Raw genomic sequence first — 24,460 nt, 5'->3', positions numbered from 1 at the left:
AATAATTATTTCCTCTGAATCGAACATTTTTATATTCTCTCTTCGTCAGTGCAAACTTCTAATAGCAGGAATTCCTTGATCTTGCCTCTTTAATTATTATCAATGCCTCCTTCGTTCTTTCCCGCAGTTCTCCGTCATCGCCCGCTCGCTTCTTCAGACGTGACTGTTGTGTTTTTTACTCTGCCGTTTTAATTAGAGCTGAAACAACATGACCCATTTTATTCACAGGGAAATGTATACTTTCTCGCTGTGTGCGGCTCAGAAGGTGGCCTTGAGCTGCTTTCTGCCTGAGAATATCCTCCTTTACTCTCCATGTTCCACAATACAAATCTCAACGACCCTGTGCACATGCTTTTTTTGTGTTTTGTTCTCAACATATGCTTGTTTGATACTCTGAGTTATGACCAGACTGACACTCACTCTGTGTGTGTGTGTGTCTCTCTCTCTCTCTCTCTCTCTGGCATCCATATCTCTCTCTGAGAGGACACCATGCCTCCAGGAATGTCACAAGTCTTTTGGTAGAACAGAAGCAGCTTGCTTTAAAGCCTCCTCTCTGAACACATATTACACATATTAGAAATCATTGAAGATTGAATATATTTTGAGTTGGTGAAGATGTAACCCAGTATCAGATTTGTAATGACCTCAAAGTGACACACTGACTCCTTTGCTTGCAATGTGTACATGCCAGAAGGCTTTGAATGGCTTATATCAAATAGTCCTCTCTCTCTCTCTCTCTCTCTCTCTCTCTCTCTCTCTCTCTCTCTCTCAGCCTGGCTCAAATGCAGGAAGCTGTTTGGAGAAGTGTGAAGAGAAGGCTAAGCAGTGAAACCTGTGGTATTGTTGTGAGGGCTGCATAGGCTGTGGGCCTATAACTGTTTGTGCAATGTTGATCTTTGCAGTACTGGTATTGCAGAAGGCCTCAATATGCAGTTGAGTCCTCTAATCAGTCTTTTTGTTGTTATGTGCTGCGAGTATCCTGAACAATCTCCAATGTTCCAGGTTAGTTTCTGTGTGATTTTGTTGATTTGAATTAGGATATTCACATGACTTGCCAATTGTTTTGGTCAAAATAACGCAGATCACTGGATTCACCACTGCATTTTGAATACATTGCAAGGCAGATCGCAGTTGATCTCTTCAGGCTCTGACTACAAAATCTGCCTTTATCGCAACTCATGTTACAGTTGACGAGCAATATGTTGTTCCGTTCAGCCTTCTGAGACCTTTGAGAAGTTGTAGCACATTTAGAGTATGAAGCATGGTGGCTTCAAAAAGTCAATGGACATTTCTGACACGCATAGGTTATTCAGACCATGTGGCATTTATTTAAACAGACATCACTGTAATTCACTGTTTGACAAAGGATTTTTTCAGAAAGTGTGTGTGTTTTATATTTTTTTATCGTATGTTTTATTTTTTACATTGTGTGTTACTTTCATGAAGAATGGACCAAAAGAAATGGCCCAAAATGACATGGAGAAATGTCTGATTCCATCGACTTACATTAAAAGGAAAGTAGGTTTTTTCCTTCTCCTGTAAAGTTAACCTCATATTTCCAAAATGGTTTGTTTCGACAACAGCGAGATAGATGTGTATATATACGTGTGTGTGTGTGTGTGTGTGTGTGTGTATATAAAACTTATTCCAACTTGTTATTGCAGTGTTTTTAACAACTCTTAACACTCTTTAACTCTACCTTATTTAGAGCCCTCAAAAACCTCTGTATTACCCTCTCTTAGATCACGCTCGCTTTCTCTCTCCCTCACTCAGATGCATGGCCTCATGTCCCCCCCATTCAGCCTCTTTTTCGTCTGGGACTATCCTCTCGCTCTCTGGCATTGTTTTGGTGAAAAGTGCGTGAGTCCCTTAAGCTGCTATAATCATCCATTTAGCACAGCGTCTTAATAACAGCAACAAATGCCTTAATCCCGCATGGACCCACACAAATGGAACAAGAGGGGGGTGGCAGCACCCAGCCCTGTTTCTATTATTATTATTTTAATAAGCCGTTTTATGTCTGCCAGGGCTTTACTACTCTCCCTCTGCCTGTCTCTCTCACTTTCTCTCTCTCTATGTGTCTATAAGCTCCAGTCAGGATGGCCCACTGCTCTCAGTGACCATTTCTGTTTAATCCCCTCAAGTGCAGATAAAGCCAGTGTTCAATCCTTAGTGCTCATCTTTTAGTGAGCAAGGGCAGGTATTTTGTATTTTGTAAGAGTTCGGGCTACCACTGCATGCTGTCCAATGAGGAGAAAATACATTATAAGTGTAATTTAGAATTAGAGTAGATGCATCTTTCACATAATAATATATTCATTACTACTACTGAGTAATTCATAGTAATTACTACATCTTAAGTCTTAAGATTAATAGCTGAACAGTTGAGCTAAAGCTGCAGTTTGAGCAGTTAAAATAAAGTGAACACCGCCAAATGGCTAAGAAGCCGTGTTGAGTCTAGATGGCATTTCCTTAGTTTACTCTTGAAATGAGAGTAAATTCAGAGTCATGTATTTGGACGGCAGAAGGAGCCAGCGTGTTTGCAGGAAAAAGGAAAGAAGAAACTGACAGTATGTTGTTTTTGCATGTTTGTAGGTTGTGACTAAAGAACGTCTCCAGTTCAGAGCTGCTGCGGCTGGATAATTGTTAGTACGATGCCTTGCTCGCTGAGAGAGAGGAGGGGGAGGGGGGGGGGGATAAAAGTGGGTAAAAAAGCACAGTGAAAGAAGCTATAGTGGGGTCTTTTTTTGTGCAGTGAAATAGAGCTGCACTTTCAGCAACAAATCAGAGAAATTATTCTCCGTCACATGCGCGCGCACACACACACATTTATACTGAATAGTTTCTCCGTTTGTAGTTGTTGTCGGAGATGATGAGAGAAGGAAAGGGAGACCGTGAGAGAGTTGTGATGATGTTGAGCTGTGTTCTGTAGGTTGTCCTGCTGAGAGCGCCCCCTGTGGTGGATCAGCAGGTGAGCGAACAGCGGCATGTCTCAGAGCAACTGACAGAATGCCGATACACAGCAGGAGAAGCAGACTTTACAGCTCTTGAGTTTGTGTCCTGCCTGCAGGACCACCTGCACCTCTACGCACCTCTACACCATACACACAGTCCGTCTGCTAGCTACAACAACGAAAGTGCACTGAAGTCCCTTAAGCACCCAACAGTGGGTCCAGACTACCATTCCTCGCCCCTATAACTTAGAGAATCCACCTGATTTTTCTACGTTTCCGCATAATTAGGCTGTTAAGACATAACGTCATTCAGAGTGGCTTGATGTGAAGTGTTCTGTTCTAGAGCAACTTACTGAGAATTGAAGTTATTTGGAGCAAATATAAAGGATGTATTTGTGTTGCAGACATCATGACCGCTGGTCACCACAGAAGTTTGTAAATTCGTAAGTCTGCATCATTTCACATCGGTCCACTCGGAGTGTTTACATCTCAGCAGTTGTGTTCCATGTAAATACTGATTAATAAGCTCTAGGATAGTCTCTTGGGCTAGGCTTCTGGGGTATATTGTTTTAACCAGCCCCAAACAGTGGCAGGTTCATCTTATCAGCCGTTGTTTCGTTCAGGGATACATTCACTCATTCTTCAAACGAAGATCACAGCTGTAGACTTTAACGTTACCAGAGATGGAAAGAGAGAGAGCGAATGCAGGAGCACAAGAGCACCCGTGCAAGAAAGAGCGAGAGGAATGTGTTCTTTCTGATGATGTAACACTATATTTATTTTCAGTCTATAGCTGAAGCTGAGAAAGCCCAGGAATTGTGTTCACATGTCGGTATTAAAGTGTTAGTCAACTGTGCTATGTCTTGTCTGTGCCATCTTCTTGATTTATGTTTTTACCTACAGAAATATCAATGTTGGAGCGTTCTCTAGTTCTCTTAATGCTAGTATTAAAAGCCTATCAGCAGTGCACTTACTGATTCCTGAGAGAAATCCTGCACTCTGTTGTTATGCGTTCAATCCTTTAAGTTTAATTATTGTTTCTCCCTGTTAACACTACACCAGTTGCATACACCTTATATTCTAAACACTGAAAGGAGCCTACACTTTACATATCCAAGCATGACATTTTACATCAGTGATCGTGATTTAACTGTTAATTACCATAACAACCTTTGCAAGACTGTGCACTTCAATTCTGCGCTGTTAGGTAAGACAGAGTGAACATACTTGGAACAGATTTTATTTATAAACCACATTTCTGGAAAAGTAAGAACAGTTTGTAAAATGCAATAAAAACATGAATCTGTGACCTTTTTATTAATGAATTATTTCTATTTCTATTTATAATCTTATCTATTAATATCTTAATATTCTAAAAGTTGTTGTTATAATAATTAATAGGTATTTGAAAGGCAAAATTTAACACTATAGCATGATGGTTTCTCATGAAGAGCCATCTGAGGGCTCGCAGGGAATGCACATTCAGTAGTTGTGTCCAGCCTTGCCATACATGGACTGAGATTTCTCCAGATTCCCTGAATCTTTTCACGTTATGATGTACTGTAGATGGGGGGAGACCTAAATTCGTTTGCAGTTTTGCATTGACGCATTTTCTTTTTGAACTGTTTGAAGTTTGGCACAAAATAGTGACCCATGACCCAGCAAGTCTTTGGTGGATGCTCCTTTTATACCCAATCATGATACCCTCACCTGTTACCAATTCACATGTTTATTCTGGAATGGTTTAAAATGGTATTCCATAAACTTTTCACTCTTGTTTTGCCCCTGTCACAATGTTTTTTTGAGTATTCAAATTCAGAATCTGTTTATATTTACAAAATGCAGTCAAGTCGGTCAGCCAAAACGTTAAAGGACATTTCTTTGTACTTTTATTAATTTAATAAAAGTTAAAGGGAGTTAACAAATCACAGATCCTTGTTTCCATTGAATTTTACACAATTTTCCAACTTTCATGGATGGGTTCATCAGTGGGGTCATATTTTCATTCAGATTAGCATCACTGCATCTCACTGAAACCTAATGGGTGCCTCCGTGTTTTGTCGCTGGCAGTGTTCACACAGTGTTAGTAAAGCTAAGCTGTATACAGTGGGATGCTTAACATACAGAATACTCTGGTACAGTGACAGTAGTTTAATGCACAAACTGTAGAATATGTACTTAAACATGTTGCACTATCAGACCAAAGTGTTACATCATACATTTGAACAATATAGTCAATAAATATAGTAAATTCCCAACGGCATAATATGGTATTACAGAAGACCAACCTGAAAATATGATAACACTGATAATCTATCGAATGATTTCAGGTACTTCGTTTATAAGTTAATAAGGTATTACATTGTTGGAAAATTGTTATTTTAATAATGATTGAGGCATTTTATTACATTATTAGGCAATTAGATTATTGGGTTTTATTACATTTTTGACTGAGCTAAGTGGAACATTTTGCTATATTTCTGGGATTATTACATAATTGGGAAACTATAACAATATTAAGTGCTGCAATATAGTACCTGAAAAATCACTCGTTGGAAAATACATCCAACTCTACCCCAAAGTGGTGCGTGAAAAGTCCCAAAACCCAAAATGTTACAGGGCTAATCTGCCTTGGGTTCGGAAGCAGACCTCTAAAATGCTTCATCACATTTACTCAGGTGAAATGGTTTGTTTTAGTATTTGACAGGGTCAGTAAAATCTCATTTAAAAAATGAAAAAATGGTTTATTAGCAGACATTAAAGAGGAGACTTGTAGATGAGATGGTTGCTGTGGAGAGAGAGGAAACGTGAAGATGTCCTATGATTTCACGAATTCCTGAAAGTTTTGTTGATGTGTAGATCCTCACATTGATTGAAAAAAGGTCTGGGAAAGGGACCCAAACCATTCCTACAGTGGCCTGGGCTGAGCCCCAGATCTTTACATGCCCAGCCAGTGTCCCGGCTTTAGGGTGTAATCCTTCTGGAAATTTTAGCACTCAGTGCTACATAATGTTCGGCCATTACGACAAATTATAAGAGACTACAGGACGTATTGGGGTCAAAACAGTTTCTATTGTTACACCATGACAGAAGAAATTAGATGCTGTGATGGGGCAGAGTGTGAGGAAATGTCAGAAAACAAAATAGTTCAGTCGGTCAATTTATTGATATATAATTGACTTAAAGACTGGCCTGCAGTCGGGCCAATTGGACATGCTAAATTGCCCCTAGGTGTGTGTGTGAGTGACTGTCTGTGTCTGTCTGTATGCTCTGCGATGGACTGGTGACCTGTCCAGGGTGTATCCTGCCTTCTGCCCGAAGACGCTGGGATAGGCTCCAGCACCCCCCCGCGACCCTGACGGAGAAGCGGCTTAGAAAATGGATGGATGGATGGATCATTGATTTAAAGAAATATTCATTAGTCACCTGCAGTCATCAATCATCTGGCCAGTTTTCCGAGTCAGACCTGCTCATCTGCTAAAATGGTCACTTTGTAAGACTAGTCAAACTGCCAACCAGTTAAAAAGACTCACTGGTCATGCTGTGCTGCTCAAACAACCTGTTTTGCATAGACTATAACATATTAAAGCACTGCTCATCATCGTTTGGTCTTTCTCGATTTTAGGCCTTTCTTTCTTATAGGCCTTTCTTTTCTTTATCTGCTTGTTGTGATGTCCACACTCATCAATACTCAAACCTTTCAGGTATCAGAAAACTGTGAAAACATTATTTAAAAACCTACTTTTTACTTTCTTTACCCAGAAAGAGACCTAGATGAACCTGAAAGTGAGTGTTGCAAAATAAGTTAAGGTAAATAGCTGTTAGTGTTATTCGGTTATGTGTTTGAAAAGTAACCATGAAAATCAAGCATTGCTTGAAAAATTCAGAATGTCCAAACTTTTGACTGACACTGTAATATTTATGCAGTGTTGAAGGGATGTTTTAGCACTTCACTGGTGTGCTCTGTAGTGCTGTAATCAATGGTATAGCTGAACTCTCTGCTAACTGCAGAAGCAGTTTTCCCTGCAGCTGGTCATTAATGATGTACAAGTGTGATTAAGTAGTGTGTATTTATCAAGTCCACTGTACATTTACACTCTAAGCTTAATTAAAAATGTGCAGCAGTTGGATTTACTTTTTCTTTCTTTCTGTGTTTTTTTGTTTTTGTTTTGTTTTTTGTTTTTGTTTTGTTTTGTTTTTTTTGCCTAAGGAAGCATCTGCGCTCTATGGTTTCCAACTCCTACCTGCTTTTTTGCAAAATTTGCTATTGCCATTCTAGCATGAGACTGATAAAGGGCATTGCTCCAGTACACACGGATAGCACACATCCATTTGGGAAAACAGGGGAGAGTCCCTGTAGGGGATCAGCGCCGTGAGGAATGACTCTACGCTTGTAGAAAAGGCTAAGCATGCTGTTTAGAGTGACTAAAGCCTGACTGAATCAGAATAAAAAGAAAACCTCAATCAAAATCAGAGGCGTTTTATTCACCAAGTAAAGATGTAGGATTTTTTTTTTGTGCAGGATTGAATATTGGTTTGGATAATAATGTAAAAAAAATGATACAGTGCTGTGTAAAAGTCAGAGACCCCTTTTTATTTATTAAATATCCAGTCGCAATGCATTGTTTCAGTGTCAGGGGAGAAAAACGGCAGAAAACATATAATAACTGAAAAACAACAAGGACAACTAACAGTTATTCAGTATGCAGTGTGTCCACTCTTTATTTATTGCAACTTCTGTTCTTTTCTTTTGACACCTGCTTTCGGTTTTTCGAAGATAACTTGCAGGAATATTTTTCCGTGCTTTCAACGTTCAGTCTTAGAAGTTGGTTGCATTTTCTGCTTTCCCCAATCCACGTAATCTCAAATATAAATCAGTCCATAAAACCATTTTAGTGCAAAGTTTCTTCTGTTTTGTATGTTTTCTCAGTAGCAGCTTCTTGATGTCCTTTTAGAGCCATATTGGTGTTGTCTTCTCACAGTGGAAGGATGGACTGAAACATCCATCCATCCATCCATCCATCATCTTCCGCTTCTCCGGGGTTCGGGTCGCGGGGGCAGCATCCTGAGCAATGAAGCCCAGACCTCCCTTTCCCCAGCCACTTCCACTAGCTCCCTGGGAGGGATTCCGAGGCGCTCCCAGGCCAGCTGGGCGATATAGTCACGCCAGCGTGTCCTGGGTCTTCCCCGGGGTCTCCTCCCCGGTGGACTTGCCTGTGACACCTCCCAAGGGAGGCGTCCAGGAGGCATCCTAACAAGATGCCCGAACCACCTCAACTGGCTCCTCTCGACGTGAAGAAGCAGCGGCTCTACTCCGAGTCCCTCCCGGATGACCGAACTTCTCACCCTATCTCTAAGGGAGAGTCCAGCCACCCTGCGGAGGAAACTCATTTCAGCCGCTTGTATTCGCGATCTCGTTCTTTCGGTCATTACCCAAAGCTCATGACCATAGGTGAGGGTGGGAACATAGATCGACCAGTAAATCGAGAGCCTTGCCTTATGGCTCAGCTCTTTCTTTACCACAACAGACCGGTAAAGAGCCCGCATCACTGCTGACCCAGCACCAATCCGCCTGTCAATCTCCCGCTCCCTTGTACCATCACTCGTGAACAAGACCCCAAGATACTTAAACTCCTCCACTTGAGGCAAGAGCTCATCCCCGACCCAGAGAGGGCTCTCCACCCTTTCCCGCGTGAGAACCATGGCCTCGGATTTGGAGGTACTGATCCTCATCCCGGCCGCTTCACACTCGGCTGCAAACCGATCCAGTGAAAGCTGAAGTTCACGGCCTGATGTCCCCAATAGGACCACATCATCTGCAAACAGCAGCGATGTGACCCTGAGGTCACCAAACCGGACACCCTCCATCCCCTGACTGCGCCTAGAAATTCTATCCATAAAAATTATGAATAGAATCGGTGACAAAGGGCAGCCCTGACGGAGTCCAACTCTCACTGGGAAAAAGTCTGACTTACTGCCGGCCATGCGAACCAAGCTCCTGCTTTGTTTGTACAGGGCCTGAATGGCTCGTAGCAAAGAGCCATGTACCCCATACTCCCGAAGCACCTCCCACAGAATACCCCGGGGAACACAGTCGAATGCCTTCTCCAAATCCACAAAGCACATGTGGACTGGTTGGGCAAACTCCCATGAACCCTCGAGAATCCTGGAGAGGGTAAAGAGTTGGTCCAGTGTTCCACGACCAGGGCGGAACCCGCACTGCTCCTCCTGAATCCGAGGTTCGACTATAAGCCGGACTCTCTTCTCCAGTACCCTTGCATAGACCTTACCAGGGAGGCTGAGGAGTGTGATTCCCCTGTAGTTGGAACACACCCTCCGGTCCCCCTTTTTAAAAAGAGGCACCACCACCCCAGTCTGCCAATCAAGTGGCACCACCCCCGATGTCCATGCAATGTTGAAAAGGCGTGTCAGCCAAGACAGCCCCACAACATCCAGAGCCTTGAGGAACTCGGGACGGATCTCATCCACCCCTGCAGCCCTGCCGCCAAGGAGCTTTTTAACTACCTTAGCGACTTCGGCCTCAGTAATGGACAAGCCTATTCCCGTGTCCCCAGACTCTGCCTCCTCACTGGAGAACATGTTGGTGGGATTGAGAAGGTCCTCAAAGTATTCCTTCCACCGCCCAATGACGTCTTCAGTCGAAGTCAGCAGCACACCATCTCCACTATATACAGTGCTAGTGGCACACTGCTTTCCCCTTCTGAGTCGCCTGACGGTTTGCCAGAATCTTTTCGGAGCCGACTTAAAGTCACTTTCCAAGGCCTCACCGAACTCTTCCCACACCCGGGTTTTTGCCTTGGCAACGACTGAAGCCGCAGATCGCTTGGCCTCTCGATACCTGCCAGCTGCCTCTGGTGTCCTACAGGCCAACCATGTCTGGTAGGACTCCTTCTTCAGCTTGACGGCATCTCTCACCTGGGGTGTCCACCACCGGGTTCGAGGATTACCGCCCCGACAGGCACCAACTACCTTGCGACCACAGCTACAGTCAGCCGCTTCAACAATGGAGGAACGGAACATGGCCCATTCTGAGTCAATGTCCCCCACCTCCCCCGATATCTGGTCAAAGTTCTGACGGAGGTGTGAGTTGAAGATCAATCTGACAGGTTCTTCTGCCAGACGTTCCCAGCAAACCCTCACTATACGTTTGGGTTTGCCTGGTCTGACTGGCATCTTCCCCCACCACCTGATCCAACTCACCACCAGGTGGTGATCAGTTGACAGCTCAGCTCCTCTCTTTACCCGAGTGTCCAGTACACATGGCCGCAAGTCCGCTGACACGACTACAAAGTCAATCATTGAACTGCGGCCTAGGGTGTCCTGGTGCCATGTGCACTTATGGACATCCTTGTGTTCAAACATGGTGTTCGTTATGGACAAACTGTGGTTTGCACAGAAGTCCAAAAACTGAACACCACTCGGGTTCAGATCAGAGAGGCCATTCCTCCCAATCACACCCCTCCAGGTCTTACTGTCGTTGCCCACGTGAGCGTTGAAGTCCCCCAGTAGGACAATCGAGTCTCCAGGAGGAGCACTTTCAAGCACCCCTTCCAAGGACTCTATGAAGGCTGGGTATTCTGAACTGCTGTTCGGTGCATAAGCACAGACAACAGTCAGGACCCGTTCCCCAACCCGAAGGCGTAGGGAAGCTACCCTCTCGTCCACCGGGGAAAACCCCAACATACAGGCGCCGAGTCGAGGGGCTATGAGAAAGCCCACACCTGCCCGCCGCCTCTCACCATGGGCAACTCCAGAAAAGAAAAAAGTCCAGCCCCTCTCAAGGAGATTGGACCCAGAGCCCAAGCTGTGTGTTGAGGTGAGCCCGACTATATCTAGCCGGTATCTCTCGCGCACAAACTCAGGCTCCTTCCCCGCCAGTGAGGTAACGTTCCAAGTTCCAAAAGCCAGTTTCAGCAACCGAGGATCAGAACGCCAAGGCCCACGCCTTCGGACACTGCCCGATCCACAATGCACCGCACCCCTACTACTGCCCCTCCCATCGGTGGTGGGTCGATGGGAGGGGGGACTCATGTAGCTCCTTCGGGCTGGGCCCGGTCGGGCACCATGAGTGAATGCCCGGCCACCAGACGCTCGCTGGCGAGCCCCTCCCCCAGGCCTGGCTCCAGGGTGGGGCCCCGGTAACCCTGATCCGGGCAGGGTTGGACTGAAACACCTGTGGGTTTTTTCAGATCTGAAGAAAGGGTGAAGTCTGATTTGAGAGCTTGAAGTGCTGATAATCTGATAGTGACAGGTTTGGGGCTCTTCCAGTTCCTGCACGGTTGTTAGGAGTCTATGTTACTAAAAGAGTCTATCTTTTAATATTTTTTTTTTTCTTATTTTCCTTTGAATTTTTCCTCCCTTATGTGAGTGGAATATCTAAGATCTAATATCCTAAAAATGAGGAACTTGAACTTCTAGTCACATCAGCCATCAAGTTAAATAAATGAAGGATGGCCTCTGACTTTTGCACAGTATTGTATAAAATATATGATCCAAAAAATAACCTAGAAGGAATATCAGATATGCGCTGGCTGTTATGTGAGGTACTGAAGTTGTGTACAGTTATAAAGTACATATACCCTCTGTCAGTGATGAGTGAAGTCAGAGTGAAGGTGTGCAGGAAGATTTACACATTTGCTAATAGGAGCATTCCGTCTTCTGTTCCGCAGCGATGGTGTTTCAGGCGTTATTTTTGCATGATGAAAACAGACCTCATCCTCACTCTCCTTCTTTTTTTCTTTTCCCTCACTCTCTCTTGATAACGAGCCCGCAACGCCCCCGATAAAGCTCTGAGTGATATGTTTTGGGGGAAAGGAGTGGTTAAATATTCATTTATTCCTTTTTTTATTCATTTATTCCTAAGTTTTTCGTTTATTGTTTGAGCAGAACTTTAAAACCAAACACCTCTCCTCTTTACAACTCAAGGAATAACTAAATTGTTTCATGTTCATCAAAGTTTTTTCCTCTTCTAAATAGCGGCACTTCAGAAGGCCACTTCGGGGTGATTGTACCATAGTAAATAGTAAAATTAACTCATACGAAATAGACTGTTGGCACTGTTTAGTGCTGTAGAGCTACAGCAAGGTTTGGACTATTTAGGTAGTTGACCAAGAATGTGTAATGCATTAGTCAATGCTAGCGTACTCTTATTAAAATCCATATGATGCGCAGCGAGAAGCTAACTTGCTGTAAAGCAAGAACGTTACTCTGCAAAAAAGTGGGATAACAATGAGTGTCCCCAAAGTACAAAGGTCTACTGAAATTGGTTCAATAAATGAAAAATACAAAGTGAAATAATAAATTACGTTATGTGTTAAAAGTATGTAAATCCTATAATTATTAATGCCACATCCATAAGTCCAGCCTGAAGCTTGACTGCTCTTGCCCTGTTGCTGTAGCTCTGACTGTATTTCTCTTGCTCAAATACAGTTTTTCCAGGCAAGATGTTCTACAGACGGCGGTCATGATAAAACCATAGTTAGTTCCAGCTACTAGAACGCCCTGTTTTTATTTAGAATACCATAAAATGTTGAGAGAACTATCAAGGCCACGTAATGCACTGAGATTTTTAGATTTCTTTTGTAGTCATCTTTATGAATATTCCTTTGTTTAACCAACTTGTTCATCCAATGTTAGGCAGGTTTTTTTTAAGGAACCCAGCCTACATTGCATTTGACAGACATCCTTATTCAGAACAGCTTCGACTGTAATTATGTTACAGAAGCTAAAGTAGTGTTCGGAGTCTTGCCCAAGGACACTTACTGCTACAGCATGATGTAGGGAATCCTGGGTAGGGAATCAAATCTCGGTCTGTTGTCTGGAGGACAGAGGAGTGACCCTTCATACTGTACAAATCCCACTCCATAAAGTGGAATGCTGACAATAAACAATACAGTAATGCAGTTAATGATGATTCATCTTTTAATTAATAATATCAAAAATATAAATAAACCATTATAAATAAAGTAGAGGTCAAGAATTGTGTGGTGGTCCTCAGGTCTGTTGGTCTGAAAGAATGGAAGGAATGTGTGTAGTTTGTTTCCATAAATGCTTGTCATATCTCTGCTCTTTATTTGTCTCCTGTTGGGATATCCTGTCCAAAGACCAGTACTAAAAACTGCCAGACCACTGGCTCCATGATGGGTGCATTCCTCAGTGCGGTGTGTGTGTGTGTGTGTGTGGACACTGTATTTAACGTGGATGTGGAAGTGTTTGTCTGTGTGGTCACCTGTGGGTCCACACACAGTACTAGCTAATGGTCACTCTTGTCATTGGTTTCGAATGGAAATAACTTGACGAGCGTCTGTATGTCTGTCCATTATGTCCCCTGTCACTCTGTCTGTGATTGTGGGAGCAGAACTGTCGAAAGGGGGGTTGACAAGCAACTGATCTCGTACACAAATTGAGCAGAGCTTTCCCTTCAAAAATGTGTTAAATGATATGTAGAAAATAACTGTATGTGACCTGGTAGACCAAGAAAACTGTTACCATCAGATAAACAGTACATGCAGCTTCCATCTTTGCCAGACTGGAGAACAGTCAAGCTCCACTCTTGCCTTAGATCTGTCCGTCCTTCTGTGAGAATAATAAGGGCTTGAAAAGATGTGTAGCTCTCAGGAAGCTGTTACTGGAAAAGTGAATAGCCAAAAAAGAGGAAAAATGTCAGATTAAACAAAGAAGCTGCTGTTGTTCTTAGAGCAATGTACTGACCACCAGACCTCAACATTATTGAATGCGTTTGGTATTATTGGGACTTTGGTCCCAATAATGACTTTGGTTACTGGACTTTGGAGTTGTGGAAAAGTATTGCTACAGAAAAACTGAAAGCAGTGGAAACAATAAAATTAAAGGATACATAATAAATACTGGGAAAAAAAACGATATTTAGTCACTGTGGCTTCTGTCTTTTTTTTTCCTGACACTGGCTAAATTGTGGGCGGCACGGTGGCGTGGTGGGTAGCGCTGTCGCCTCACAGCAAGGAGGGCCTGGGTTCGATTCCCCGGCCGGGTGACCAGGGTCCTCTCTGTGTGGAGTTTGCATGTTCTCCCCGTGTCTGCGTGGGTTTCCTCCGGGTTCTCTGGTTTCCTCCCACAGTCCAAAGACATGCAGTCAGGCCAACTGGACATGCTAAATTGCCCCTAGGTGTGAGTGACTGTCTGTGTCTGTGTGTCTGCCCTGCGATGGACTGGCGACCTGTCCAGGGTGTATCCTGCCTTCCGCCTGAAGACTGCTGGGATAGGCTCCAGCTCCCCCCCGTGACCCTGACGGAGAAGTGGCTTAGAAAATGGATGGATGGATGGATGTATAAATTGTACTTCATGGCTGTTGTGAATAGAACCTAACCACATGATGAGCGCGTGTATGTGAATAGAACTAAAATGAAAGAACGATCTGACTTTGCATAGCATTGTATATACATGCGTTTTGTTTGTGTGCACATGCGGAGCTCTCGCGGATTTTCGAAAAACTTTGAAAACCTGGAAATGTTTCCCATCATGGAAAAAAGAACATTTTTAATGTTTTGTAACTATTAGTCAAATGTAATGTTGGGCCATTAAACCACAGAGATGCATATTTTTGCACATTCTTTCTTGCATATTTTAGCTGCTAATACTCAGAGTGGGCATTCCTGCCGTTCGGAATGCTACACTGTCGCATGTGGACAGATATATGGATGCTGTGCCAGAATGTATTATAGAGCACACAGCAGCTTCTTGCAATATATAACCTTCATTTCTAGTGTTTAAGTAGAATGAGTGGTTAAGGAATGGTGTGAGTGTGAATCAGTAAGACAGTTCACATTAAACAGTTCATGTAAGTTGTCCTGGAATAGTGTGTAATAATGTCTGAGCATGCATAATAAACAAAATCAGACTGACCGCTGTGCACCAGAGGATGCGTTCTTGTTTAACTGAACCTCAAGCTCAAAGTCATATAGAGCTCATATCACCTGTTACAGCTGCTGGCCTGTTATTTGTAGAAAAGCTCCTGTATATTCTTTAACACAAAACAAGTTTATCTCTGGAGCAGTTACATATGAGCCTATGGTCACCTAATACCAAGCATCAGCTAGAGGGTATAAAGTTCTACAGTATTAGTTTGTGGAGCAATCTGTGTTCACTGGAGTGATGGAGCTCCATCAGAGACCTTTGGGCTGAGTTGGGCTGGAGATTGTGAATCAGAACAAATCATCCAGCATTAGAACCTTGCCTCACTAATGCCCTTGCGACCGAATACAATCCGATCATCACTTAATGTTCCAACATATAATGTAAAGTCTTTCCAGAAGAGTAGAGGCTGTTTCTGCAGCAAATGGGGATGAACTCTTTAGTATTACCCATGATTTCAGAAGAAATGTCTAGATGAGTAGGTGTCTGCAAAGTTTTGGACACATTCTGTAGCTGTGTAATCACTGTGGTGTCAGGTAGAGGTCTGTGTGTTATTTATTTACGTATTCTTTGTCCTGCTCTCGCCCACAACCCAAACATTTTGGCCCACTCTCACTCAAACAGTTCCATCAAGGCAAACTTGCATCCAATATTTGACACAGTCTGGTCACAAATACATTATTTGCTGCTGAAATAACATGGAAGTCATGATCATCAGGCTTACTGTGAAGTAACTTCATCATACGCAGTTTATTCCCAGTCAAACACAAAGCACGAATTAAACCACAGAATGGTTATTTTTGGTGTTTTGCTGGGCTCTGCAGCTGTGCGCTTTGGCCCAAAGGCTCCGCCATGTCTGTAAGCTACTAGAATTTGTGTGTTGTTCACATAATTTGTTGCTTTGCAGCTCTTTAGAATGAGTTCATTCAATTGAATTGTTTTACTGTTATCATTTCATATTGTTTATAAATATATATATATGATTTTGTGATCTTTATACTTAATTTAGGCTGTTCAGTAATCTGTGAAATTTCTCATGTGTGCTTCCTCGTGCTCCCCCCTACAGTGGGCTGGTTTTGCGCCCGCTCCCACGTACAATACTGAAAATCAGTCATGCACCATAAGATGTTGTGGTGGGTCCGCAGGCGTGCAGACCTCTACTGTCAGATCAACAAGTTAAATCAGTACATTGAGTTCTGTGATGACCCAGATATTTGATCTTGTTGAACTAAATGTGCTTGGCCCTATAATTAATGGTGCTGATATTCATGTGCAGAAATTTGAGGATGTTTTGGAATTACTGTACTGTTTGTGTCCAAGTGTGTACTTGTATGTGAAAGAATGTCTTTGGTGTGTTTTTCAGGGACTAGGCCAATCCACAGCTCACCCTGAGGAGGAACTGGACAGGCTGACCAAGAAAATGCTGTATGATATGAACCACCCACCATCAGAGGAATACTTTGGTTAGTAACCCTTTCTATCCTCTCATGACTGTTTAAAAATTAGTGGCAGTTCCCAAAAAGTGACGTATATACAATTGCATACACACGTACAACAACTCCTGACCTCAGGGTTTGTTCCCAGAGCATGGGATTGCATTTGTTTGAAATCCATAAGTACCTCTATGAAATAGTTATTTATACAACAGTTAGTTCACAGTCCGGTTTCAGAGTGTTTTATTTTAACTGCAGCACAGTTTTTTTTTTTTTTTTTTTTAAACAATAGCGGTTTAATTCTGCTGAGCGCTGGCTGTCAAATAACTTCAGTTCACAGAAACTGTGATGGTGGAACAACTAATAAACTGTAATTAGCCAGAAACAATCAAAAAGCTTTACTTACTGACCGGTACGGAGTTCATTTTGTGCCAGAAGTTTCAAATAAAATACTAAAATACACATTAAGTATCAAAACGTCCAAAATATATTGCAAATACAAATAATGAGAGTTCAGTCATCTCTTTACACAGCACTTAAATGAGCACTGAATTATAAGCTGCACTTATTTTTATTGTACTTCACTGTGTATTGTAGCTTATTGTTATTGTATTGCACTGAATGGCACAGAGTTCTGTGTTCAACTCTGGTTCTTTTTCTCTCTGTGTCTGCAGTGACATCTTGTTTCTAGCAGTATCTGAGCTCAGGACTGGCTTTTTCTCTAAGCTATTGGTAACTAGCAAAGATACTTTCTCTAGATATACAAAGCACTTCTTATAAGTCGCTCTGGATAAGAGCGTCTGCTAAATGCTGTAAATGTAAATGTCTGCTAAAGGGCTAACTAGGTGAGCTTTGCAGCTGTTTTAGTGTTTATTAGCACTGCTTCTGGTAACATGTAGTTCCACATGGTTTCAATCATTCCTTGTCTTAAAACACCTGATTAACAAGCCCTTCACGAAAAAGTCTTTACATTTGCAGTGCTGTGCATCGAGGCAAATCATGTACCACTGGCATAAACACAGTTAAGAGTCAAAATACCACTGCCAGCTATGAGTTAGTGCTGCTGTGAGAGTTAATAAATGCTCATGTGAAATCATCACAGAGGGAATAGATTGGAGATGTCATGGTTGGCTGTTACGTTCTGGGGGTTATGGAGGCTGTTGTGTCTCTTCTTGCTATAGAGTGCCTCATGACCACTGAAGAACAGGGTGAAAGGGGTCTCACAAAGTATGCAGAGAGCCAAAACTACCACTAACCTGCTTACTCCCTGCCCTAACAGCTTGTATTCAAGACCTCAAGCAATGAATGAAGAGAAACTTTCTTAAACTAAACACTGATAAAACTGAAGTCTTACTCTTGTGCCCTTTGCTCTATGGTTGCAAATCCCACTGACTTCACACTTAACTTGCATGATGTGACTGTTAAACCTTCAACGGTAGCCCGTAACGTCCTGTCCCTTCTCTCAAAACTCCTATTAGGGCTCTGGACAAAACTGCTTTTTTCCAGTTCCTTAATATTGTTCATCTTTGCTCCTTGCTCTCCACGAAACCTACTGAAACTCTGGCTCATGCTTTTATAACCTCCCTGTAACTTCCTTCTCAGTGGTGTCCCAAACGAAAACCATCCACCCTCTTCAGTATTTGCAAAACTCAGCTGCTGGAATGATCTCTCAGTCCAAAACATCAGCTTCTATCATCCCAGTTCTATGTCAGTTACACTGGTTACCCGTCACCCTTTGCATCCAGTTTAATCTCCTCCTGCTAACACACAAATCTTTACATGGCCTAGCACCAGCCTATTTAGCTGAGCTCCTGCACCCCTCCTGCCCTGCCCAAACGCTTGGCAGTCTGCCGCTTCAGGTTTTTATCTGACTGGGATATCTTTCATCATGGCCTCTAAACTATGGAACATCTTATTAGTCTCTTCGTGACTGTCCCTCACTTTCCTTCTTCAAAACTCAGCTTAAAACCTGTTTTTCTCAGTTCTGTCATACTTTTATTTATTTTTTTCCTTTGTAAAGCAACCTTGAGTATGAGAAAGGCGCTGTACAAATTAAACTGATTAATATTCCTTTTTTTAAATGATGAATTGTAGAAGTGTAAGTGGAGCTGGTTAAGTGGACGGTGAGTTTAAATACAAGGTAGGTGAACTTGAAGTGGCGGGCAGTATATTCTAAGCCTAAGCTTGAAGAAAAGTCATAGAGCTTTTATTTTAAAAGGTGCTTTTGATATCCTGAATGTGTAGCCCTATTTTTTGTACAAAGGCAGGACATTTCTCTCAAAAAGGTACAATACACATTCGTGTAAGCACACCAGTAGACCCCTTAGAGCTCAAAATAATACATGAGTCATGGCCTGCATGTGCCGTGCACTGTGTGTGAGAGAGAAAGTGGGTCATTCTCATGTGCACGGATCGCTGTGTTACAGTCTAATGCTTACACATGTGATTCTGCAGAAGGCCATTACTCTGTATGTTCTGTGGCACAAAGCTGCTGATGCTTCTGTCATGACTCATGCCATAGTCATAGTCTACGTGTCCTCCTTTTGCATTCTCTCTTGATTTCTTCTTCTTCTTCTCTCTCTCTCTCTCATTCTTTCCTCTCTTATTTAAGTGTGCATGAGTGGGGGTGTTATTTTTAGGTAATTATTATTAGGTATGTAAAATAAGGATGTGGATGTGGGGTTATTCTGCTTGTCTCTGGCTTTGGCCTGCCTCATTTGCATGGATGGATGGGAAGAGGCTTCTTCTTTCCCTTTTGAGAAACAGGTGCATTTGTCACTTTGCAGAAGTGATCTTAACCCTGACAAATGTGGTGAGGCATGTGTTAACGTAATCACTTTCACTCGTCCTACAACTGCACCCGTTATAGTATTTTCCATAAAGTGCTGAAAGAGACGCACAGCACTTTTTTCCCCACCAGTCAGTTTCATATTTAGAGTATGGGCCTGGCTCAGCACTGTCTTTTCTACACACAGTGAATTATGTTCACTTTTGATTGTCATCAGCTCTTGTTAAGTTCTTGTTTAATTTTTATCTAACTTCCTGGAACAAGGCAGACAAATTGGTGCCTCAGTGCAGAAACGTTCAGTGCAACAGTCGTCTTGTAACATCCAATTGGCTTCTTGTGATGGTTATATTGAAGCCAAAGAGGATTAAAATCTGGCTGTACTTTTCAGATTAATATTATAACAGTGCCAGATGCTGTAAACTTGTAACTCGCTAGTCTGGAAATATATCAGGACTGGTGCAGTATATGATAACATTGTTTTTGACTGTAGGAGACTGCATTCATCATATAATCATGCCTAAATGACTGGGATTGTCCACCTTACTCTACTTTATCTGCATGACTACATAGGAAAAAAATCAGGGCTTTTTAAAATATTGCTGCAATAAAAGCAGCCAGACAGAGTTTTATGCTGTTTTTTGCCTGATCATTTCTTCCTCGATTTCATCATGAATTGAAAGCCTACGCCAGCAATAAAGATACGTTCTGTTCTATATATGGCCGTTAACTGTTAGTAAACCCTCATGCAAGGTATAGAAAAAAGTGCCATTTTGATATTACTATCAGGTTCACGGCACCCGTGTCGGTGCTTGCGTTAAAACATTTGAAATGATACCCACAGATGCCTTTGAGAATCAGTTGGTGCTTTTAGTTCTCTCATCTCTCTCTCTCCCCCTCCCTTACTCTGGCCTTTCTGTCCTTTTGAAGAATCTATGCCCCAGAGCCTCCATCTCCTCATCTGAACTTAAACCCATATCCTAACAGCTTAACCGACAACAGAGCTCTTACTTTCCTTCAGCCAGAAACATAAACTCAGTGACAGTGATCACATGTACAGTAGTTCTTCCTGAACAGCAGAATTGAACAGCTTCATGTCTTTGTGTAGCAGACCTCATTAGGTAGCCTCTTAAAGTTTACGGACACTCCAAGAAGTTAGTTGTTATTAAATAATATAGGTATGGTTGCTGAATCGATAAGCCTGAATATCAATTTATTTATTAAAATAAAATTTTTCATTTTCCAAGAGATCTAAGTAAATGGACAAAATATACAATACAGTTCCACTCAGATTTAAAGAGCTAGTGTGTATAGTTGCATTATAGATGTGTAGATGGAGGTATGAACAGTATGTACAGTTGTAGTACAAATAGGATGTGATTGGAATTGTATGTGATTCAGTGACAAGTTTCGTTAAAGACTTGTATATAATATTTAATCATCAGTGTTTATATAAAATGTCTTGTATATAATATTTGTGAAATCGCTTCTGACCTTGGCATTAAACCTGAGGAGGGTATTTGAGATCATCTTTATGGTGCAGTGCCTTAAAGCCTGTCAGAATAAAAGTCCTTTGTGCTGCATGACGTAAGAAAATCAAAATTTCTGGACAAAAGTTTTTCAGTAAGAAAGAATACTTTTAAAGCAGCCATACGTTGCTAGATATAGATTTTAAAGATTTCCAACATTGAAATCATGCCAAAGTATTTAGTTTACTTAGTCTTAAAAAGAGAAATGTGGCAGTATAATAACGTATAATGTATTTTTATACACTGTGTGCACAATTATTAGGCAAGCGAGTATTTCGACCATATTATCATTTTTAGGCATATTTTCTAACTCCAAGCTGGATAAACTCGAATGCTTAATGGATTTAAGCATAGCAGGTAATGTGTATCTGTGTAATGAGGGAGGGTGTGGCCTAAGGAGGTCAACACCCTATATCAAGGTGTGCATAATTATTAGGCAGCTTTTTTCTTCAGGCAAAATGGGCCAAAAAAGAGATTGAACTGACTCTGAAAAGTTAAAAATGACCAAAAGTCTCTCAGAGGGGTGCAGAACTCTTGAAATTGCTAAGATATTGGGGCGTGATCACAGAACCATCAAATGTTTTGTTGCAAACAGTCAACAGGGTCGCAAGAAACGTGTTGAGAAAAAAAGACGCTAATTAACTGCCAAGGATTTGAGAAGAATCAAGCGTGAAGCTTCCAGGAACCCATTATCTTCCAGTTCTGTCATATTGCAGAACTGCAAACTAGCTGGAGTATCAAGAAGTACAAGATGTTCAGCGCTCAGAGACATGGCCGAGGTAAGGAAGGCCATGACCACCACTGAACAAGACACATAAGCTGAAGTGTCTAGACTGGTCCAAGAAGATCTGAAGACAGATTTTTCAAAGGTTTTATGGACTGTTTAAATGAGAGTGACTCTTGACGGACCAGATGGATGGACCCATGACTGCATCAGTAACGGGACAGAGCTCCACTTCGAGTCAGACGCCAGCAAGGTGGAGGTGGGGTACTGGTATGGGCTGGTATTATTAAAGATGAGCTGGTTGGACCTTTTCGGGTTGAAGATGTACTTAAAATCAACTCCCAAGCCTACTGCCAGTTTTTAGAAGACACTTTCTTTAAGCAGTGGTCCAGGAAGAATCTGCATCTTTCAAAAAGACGATGATTTTTCTGCAGGACATGCTCCATCACATGCATCCAAGTACTCCTCTGCATGGCTCGTCAGTAAAGGCGTTAAAGATGAAAATCTTATGACATGGCCCCCTTCCTCACCTGACATGAACCCAACTGAGAACTTGTGGGCAATTCTTAAACGGGAGATTTACAGTGAAGGAAAACAGGACACCTCTCTGAACAGGGTCTGGGAGGCTGCGGCTGCTGCTGCACAAAAAGTTGAACGTCAACAGATCAAAAAACCGACCGACTCCATGAACGGAAGGCTTATCACTGTTATTGAAGAGAAGGGTGGCTATAATGGTCACTGATTTATTTATTTATTTATTTCTCAGAAATGTTCATTGGAAAGTTTTGAGTTATTTGTTTATAATTCTCACTTGAACAGATGAAAATAAAGTGAGATGGGAAAATGTGTTTTTCATCTAGCTGTGTAATAATTCTGCACCATTATAGTTGCCCAATAAATGTGCACATATATTCTCCTAAGAAAAAAAAAAACTTCACTTTTACTTTCTTAAACATTCATGTTTGAGGTTTATTAACATTTTGGATTAACCGAGAGCTCTGTAGTTGGTCATTAATAAAAATAATCCTCAAAAATAAGACTTGCCTAATACTTGTGCGCACAGTGTATAAATGTGTCCAATTGCTTTATGATTTACTATCATACACATTACTGCTTTGTGTTGGCTAATGCAGATGTTATATGCAAAAGGCCAGTGGTCACAGTCATGAGCCTAAAGTGTAGGGGGTAAACTGATGTATCCTCATGTACATGAGCCTGTATGTGTAGATGGGTAATTGGTTGGCATTAGAGGTTGAAGTAGGCCAGTGAGGCTGGACAGTGGAAGAGATGGGTTTGTCCAAGCTGTCGTGGCTGCCTTGTAGGGGGCATGTATTAGCTCTGTCTGCCCTGCAGTGAGCATGAGGCCCAGCTGTACCGGCCACGGCCACACACAGCCAGTGTTTGCAAACTCACTCTTGTTGGCCAGAGGGGGGCTGAAAACAGCCTGTCCCGTAAATGGGTCATAAGTAAAGCCAGGTCACTGAGGCAAGCTCAGCCGTGGCGAACAACTTAGCCCAGCGCTCTGGCCATAGAGAAAGGGATGAGCAGAGAAACGCTTCAGTGAGATTACAGAGGAAAAGGAAAAAAGAAAGAAAAGGTGTGAGATATGATTGCTGTAGGCAAAAGGTTAAGCACAGGCAGGAACACAGAGCACTGAAGCAAAAGCAGAGTGCTGAAAGCAGAGTCTCCCCATTGGATGCTCTATCTCTTTTTCCATCCTTTATATTTCTTGAGTGAAAAATGTCTTTATCCTCAACCCTAGAAGTGGACTACACAGAAAATGAGGTAGCTCTCCCTTAAGCAGCACTTCTGTAAGTGCACACCGCTGCCACCCACTCATCTCCCTGAGCCTGCGCTTGAGGAATAGATCAAATCCAGCTAGACCTGAGCCTGTAAGAACAAACACAGCTCCAGCGGCAGAAGACAGTGAAGCATGGAGTGAATGTGACCTGGCCAACTTCCAGAGCTGAACTCTCATGGAAATGGAACGTATTGGAATGTATGTACTAGGATTTGCCGAACTCATCATTTTTACTAGCCAACTAGTCATTCAGAAAAAGTGGTTGAGATGTGGTATGAAGTATGCTGCAGTTTGTTAGGGGTTAGGGATTAAAGCAGATGCTGTGGTTTGAGGTGTGAGATGTGCATTGCTGAAGATTTTTAGCTATTATTATTGTTATTGTATTTTAGTACGTTTCAGCCTCAGACTATGCTCACAGAGGTACACAGACTATCTGATATAAACTGCATCTTAAAATCACCGCAGCTCAAAGAATCTCACCTTTCACAGAGAATTTCAACTTCTGTCCACTGGTTTATCAGCACAGTAGGGATCAAACCATTATTTGTAATTTTAAGTGAGACTTTTTTAATCCCACAACAGGGAATTCCACATTCCTCCGCATTTAATCCGTGAAGTGAAACCACATACAAACTAGTGAAGACACACTCACTAGGGGGCAGTGAGCACACTTGCCTGGAGCGGTGGGCAGCCCCATCCACAGCGCCTGGGGAGCAATTGGGGGTTAGGTGTCTTGCTCAAAGAAAACCAGTAATGGACTATCAGCACTGGGTATCGAACCAGCAACCTTCCGGTCACAGGGCCAGTTCCCAAACCTCCAGCCCACGACTGCCCCCGTGGGCAGTTTTCCAGCTTAACGCTAGTGGTAATCAGTTGCATCTCTACAAAAAACTTTCCAGAGTAACATATAGCCAGAATTTTGCCAACTGCTAAACAACTTTACCTTCTTTTGATACTTGCTGATTAATTTTGATTTACCATGTTATATTTTTAAATAAAAAAAATACCTCAACAGGTTTTGTTAGCATACAACAGCTGTTTGCTAAAGCTTTGGGTGTTTTTCTTTGTTGTTTTTTTTGGTAACACTAAATTTAACATGCGTTTTGCACCTGGTTGTTCAATGCATCTCTGGTTATTGTGGTTGATATCCAATTGCTGTGTAATGCTCATATACATATAAATATTCAGATGAGCTCAACCAGCCCAATAGTGCTCCTCTTTGGTTTTTCTTCTACTTAAAACAAGATCTGAATTTTGCACAGCTCTATTTATTTCCTTGCATTAGGTGGCTGTTTATAATAATTAGCCCCCTTGTACTAGTCAC

General features: G+C 42.2%; 1 protein-coding gene across 6 annotated transcripts in view; it reads left to right on the top strand.

Moving 5' to 3' along the window:
* Nucleotides 1–24,460, top strand: part of LOC108427685 (LIM domain containing preferred translocation partner in lipoma) — a 259,778-nt gene that overhangs the window by 188,275 nt on the left and 47,043 nt on the right. For all 6 annotated transcript variants that reach the window (XM_017698033.2, XM_017698030.2, XM_017698035.2 and 3 more), the window contains one exon: nt 16,228–16,327. In XM_017698033.2, the coding sequence (XP_017553522.1) occupies nt 16,228–16,327 (100 nt within the window). The remainder of the gene's footprint in view (nt 1–16,227; nt 16,328–24,460) is intronic.

Source organism: Pygocentrus nattereri, chromosome 26 (genome assembly GCF_015220715.1).
Source record: "Pygocentrus nattereri isolate fPygNat1 chromosome 26, fPygNat1.pri, whole genome shotgun sequence".
Classification (NCBI taxonomy): domain Eukaryota; kingdom Metazoa; phylum Chordata; class Actinopteri; order Characiformes; family Serrasalmidae; genus Pygocentrus; species Pygocentrus nattereri.
This window is presented reverse-complemented; position numbering and strand designations above follow the sequence as displayed.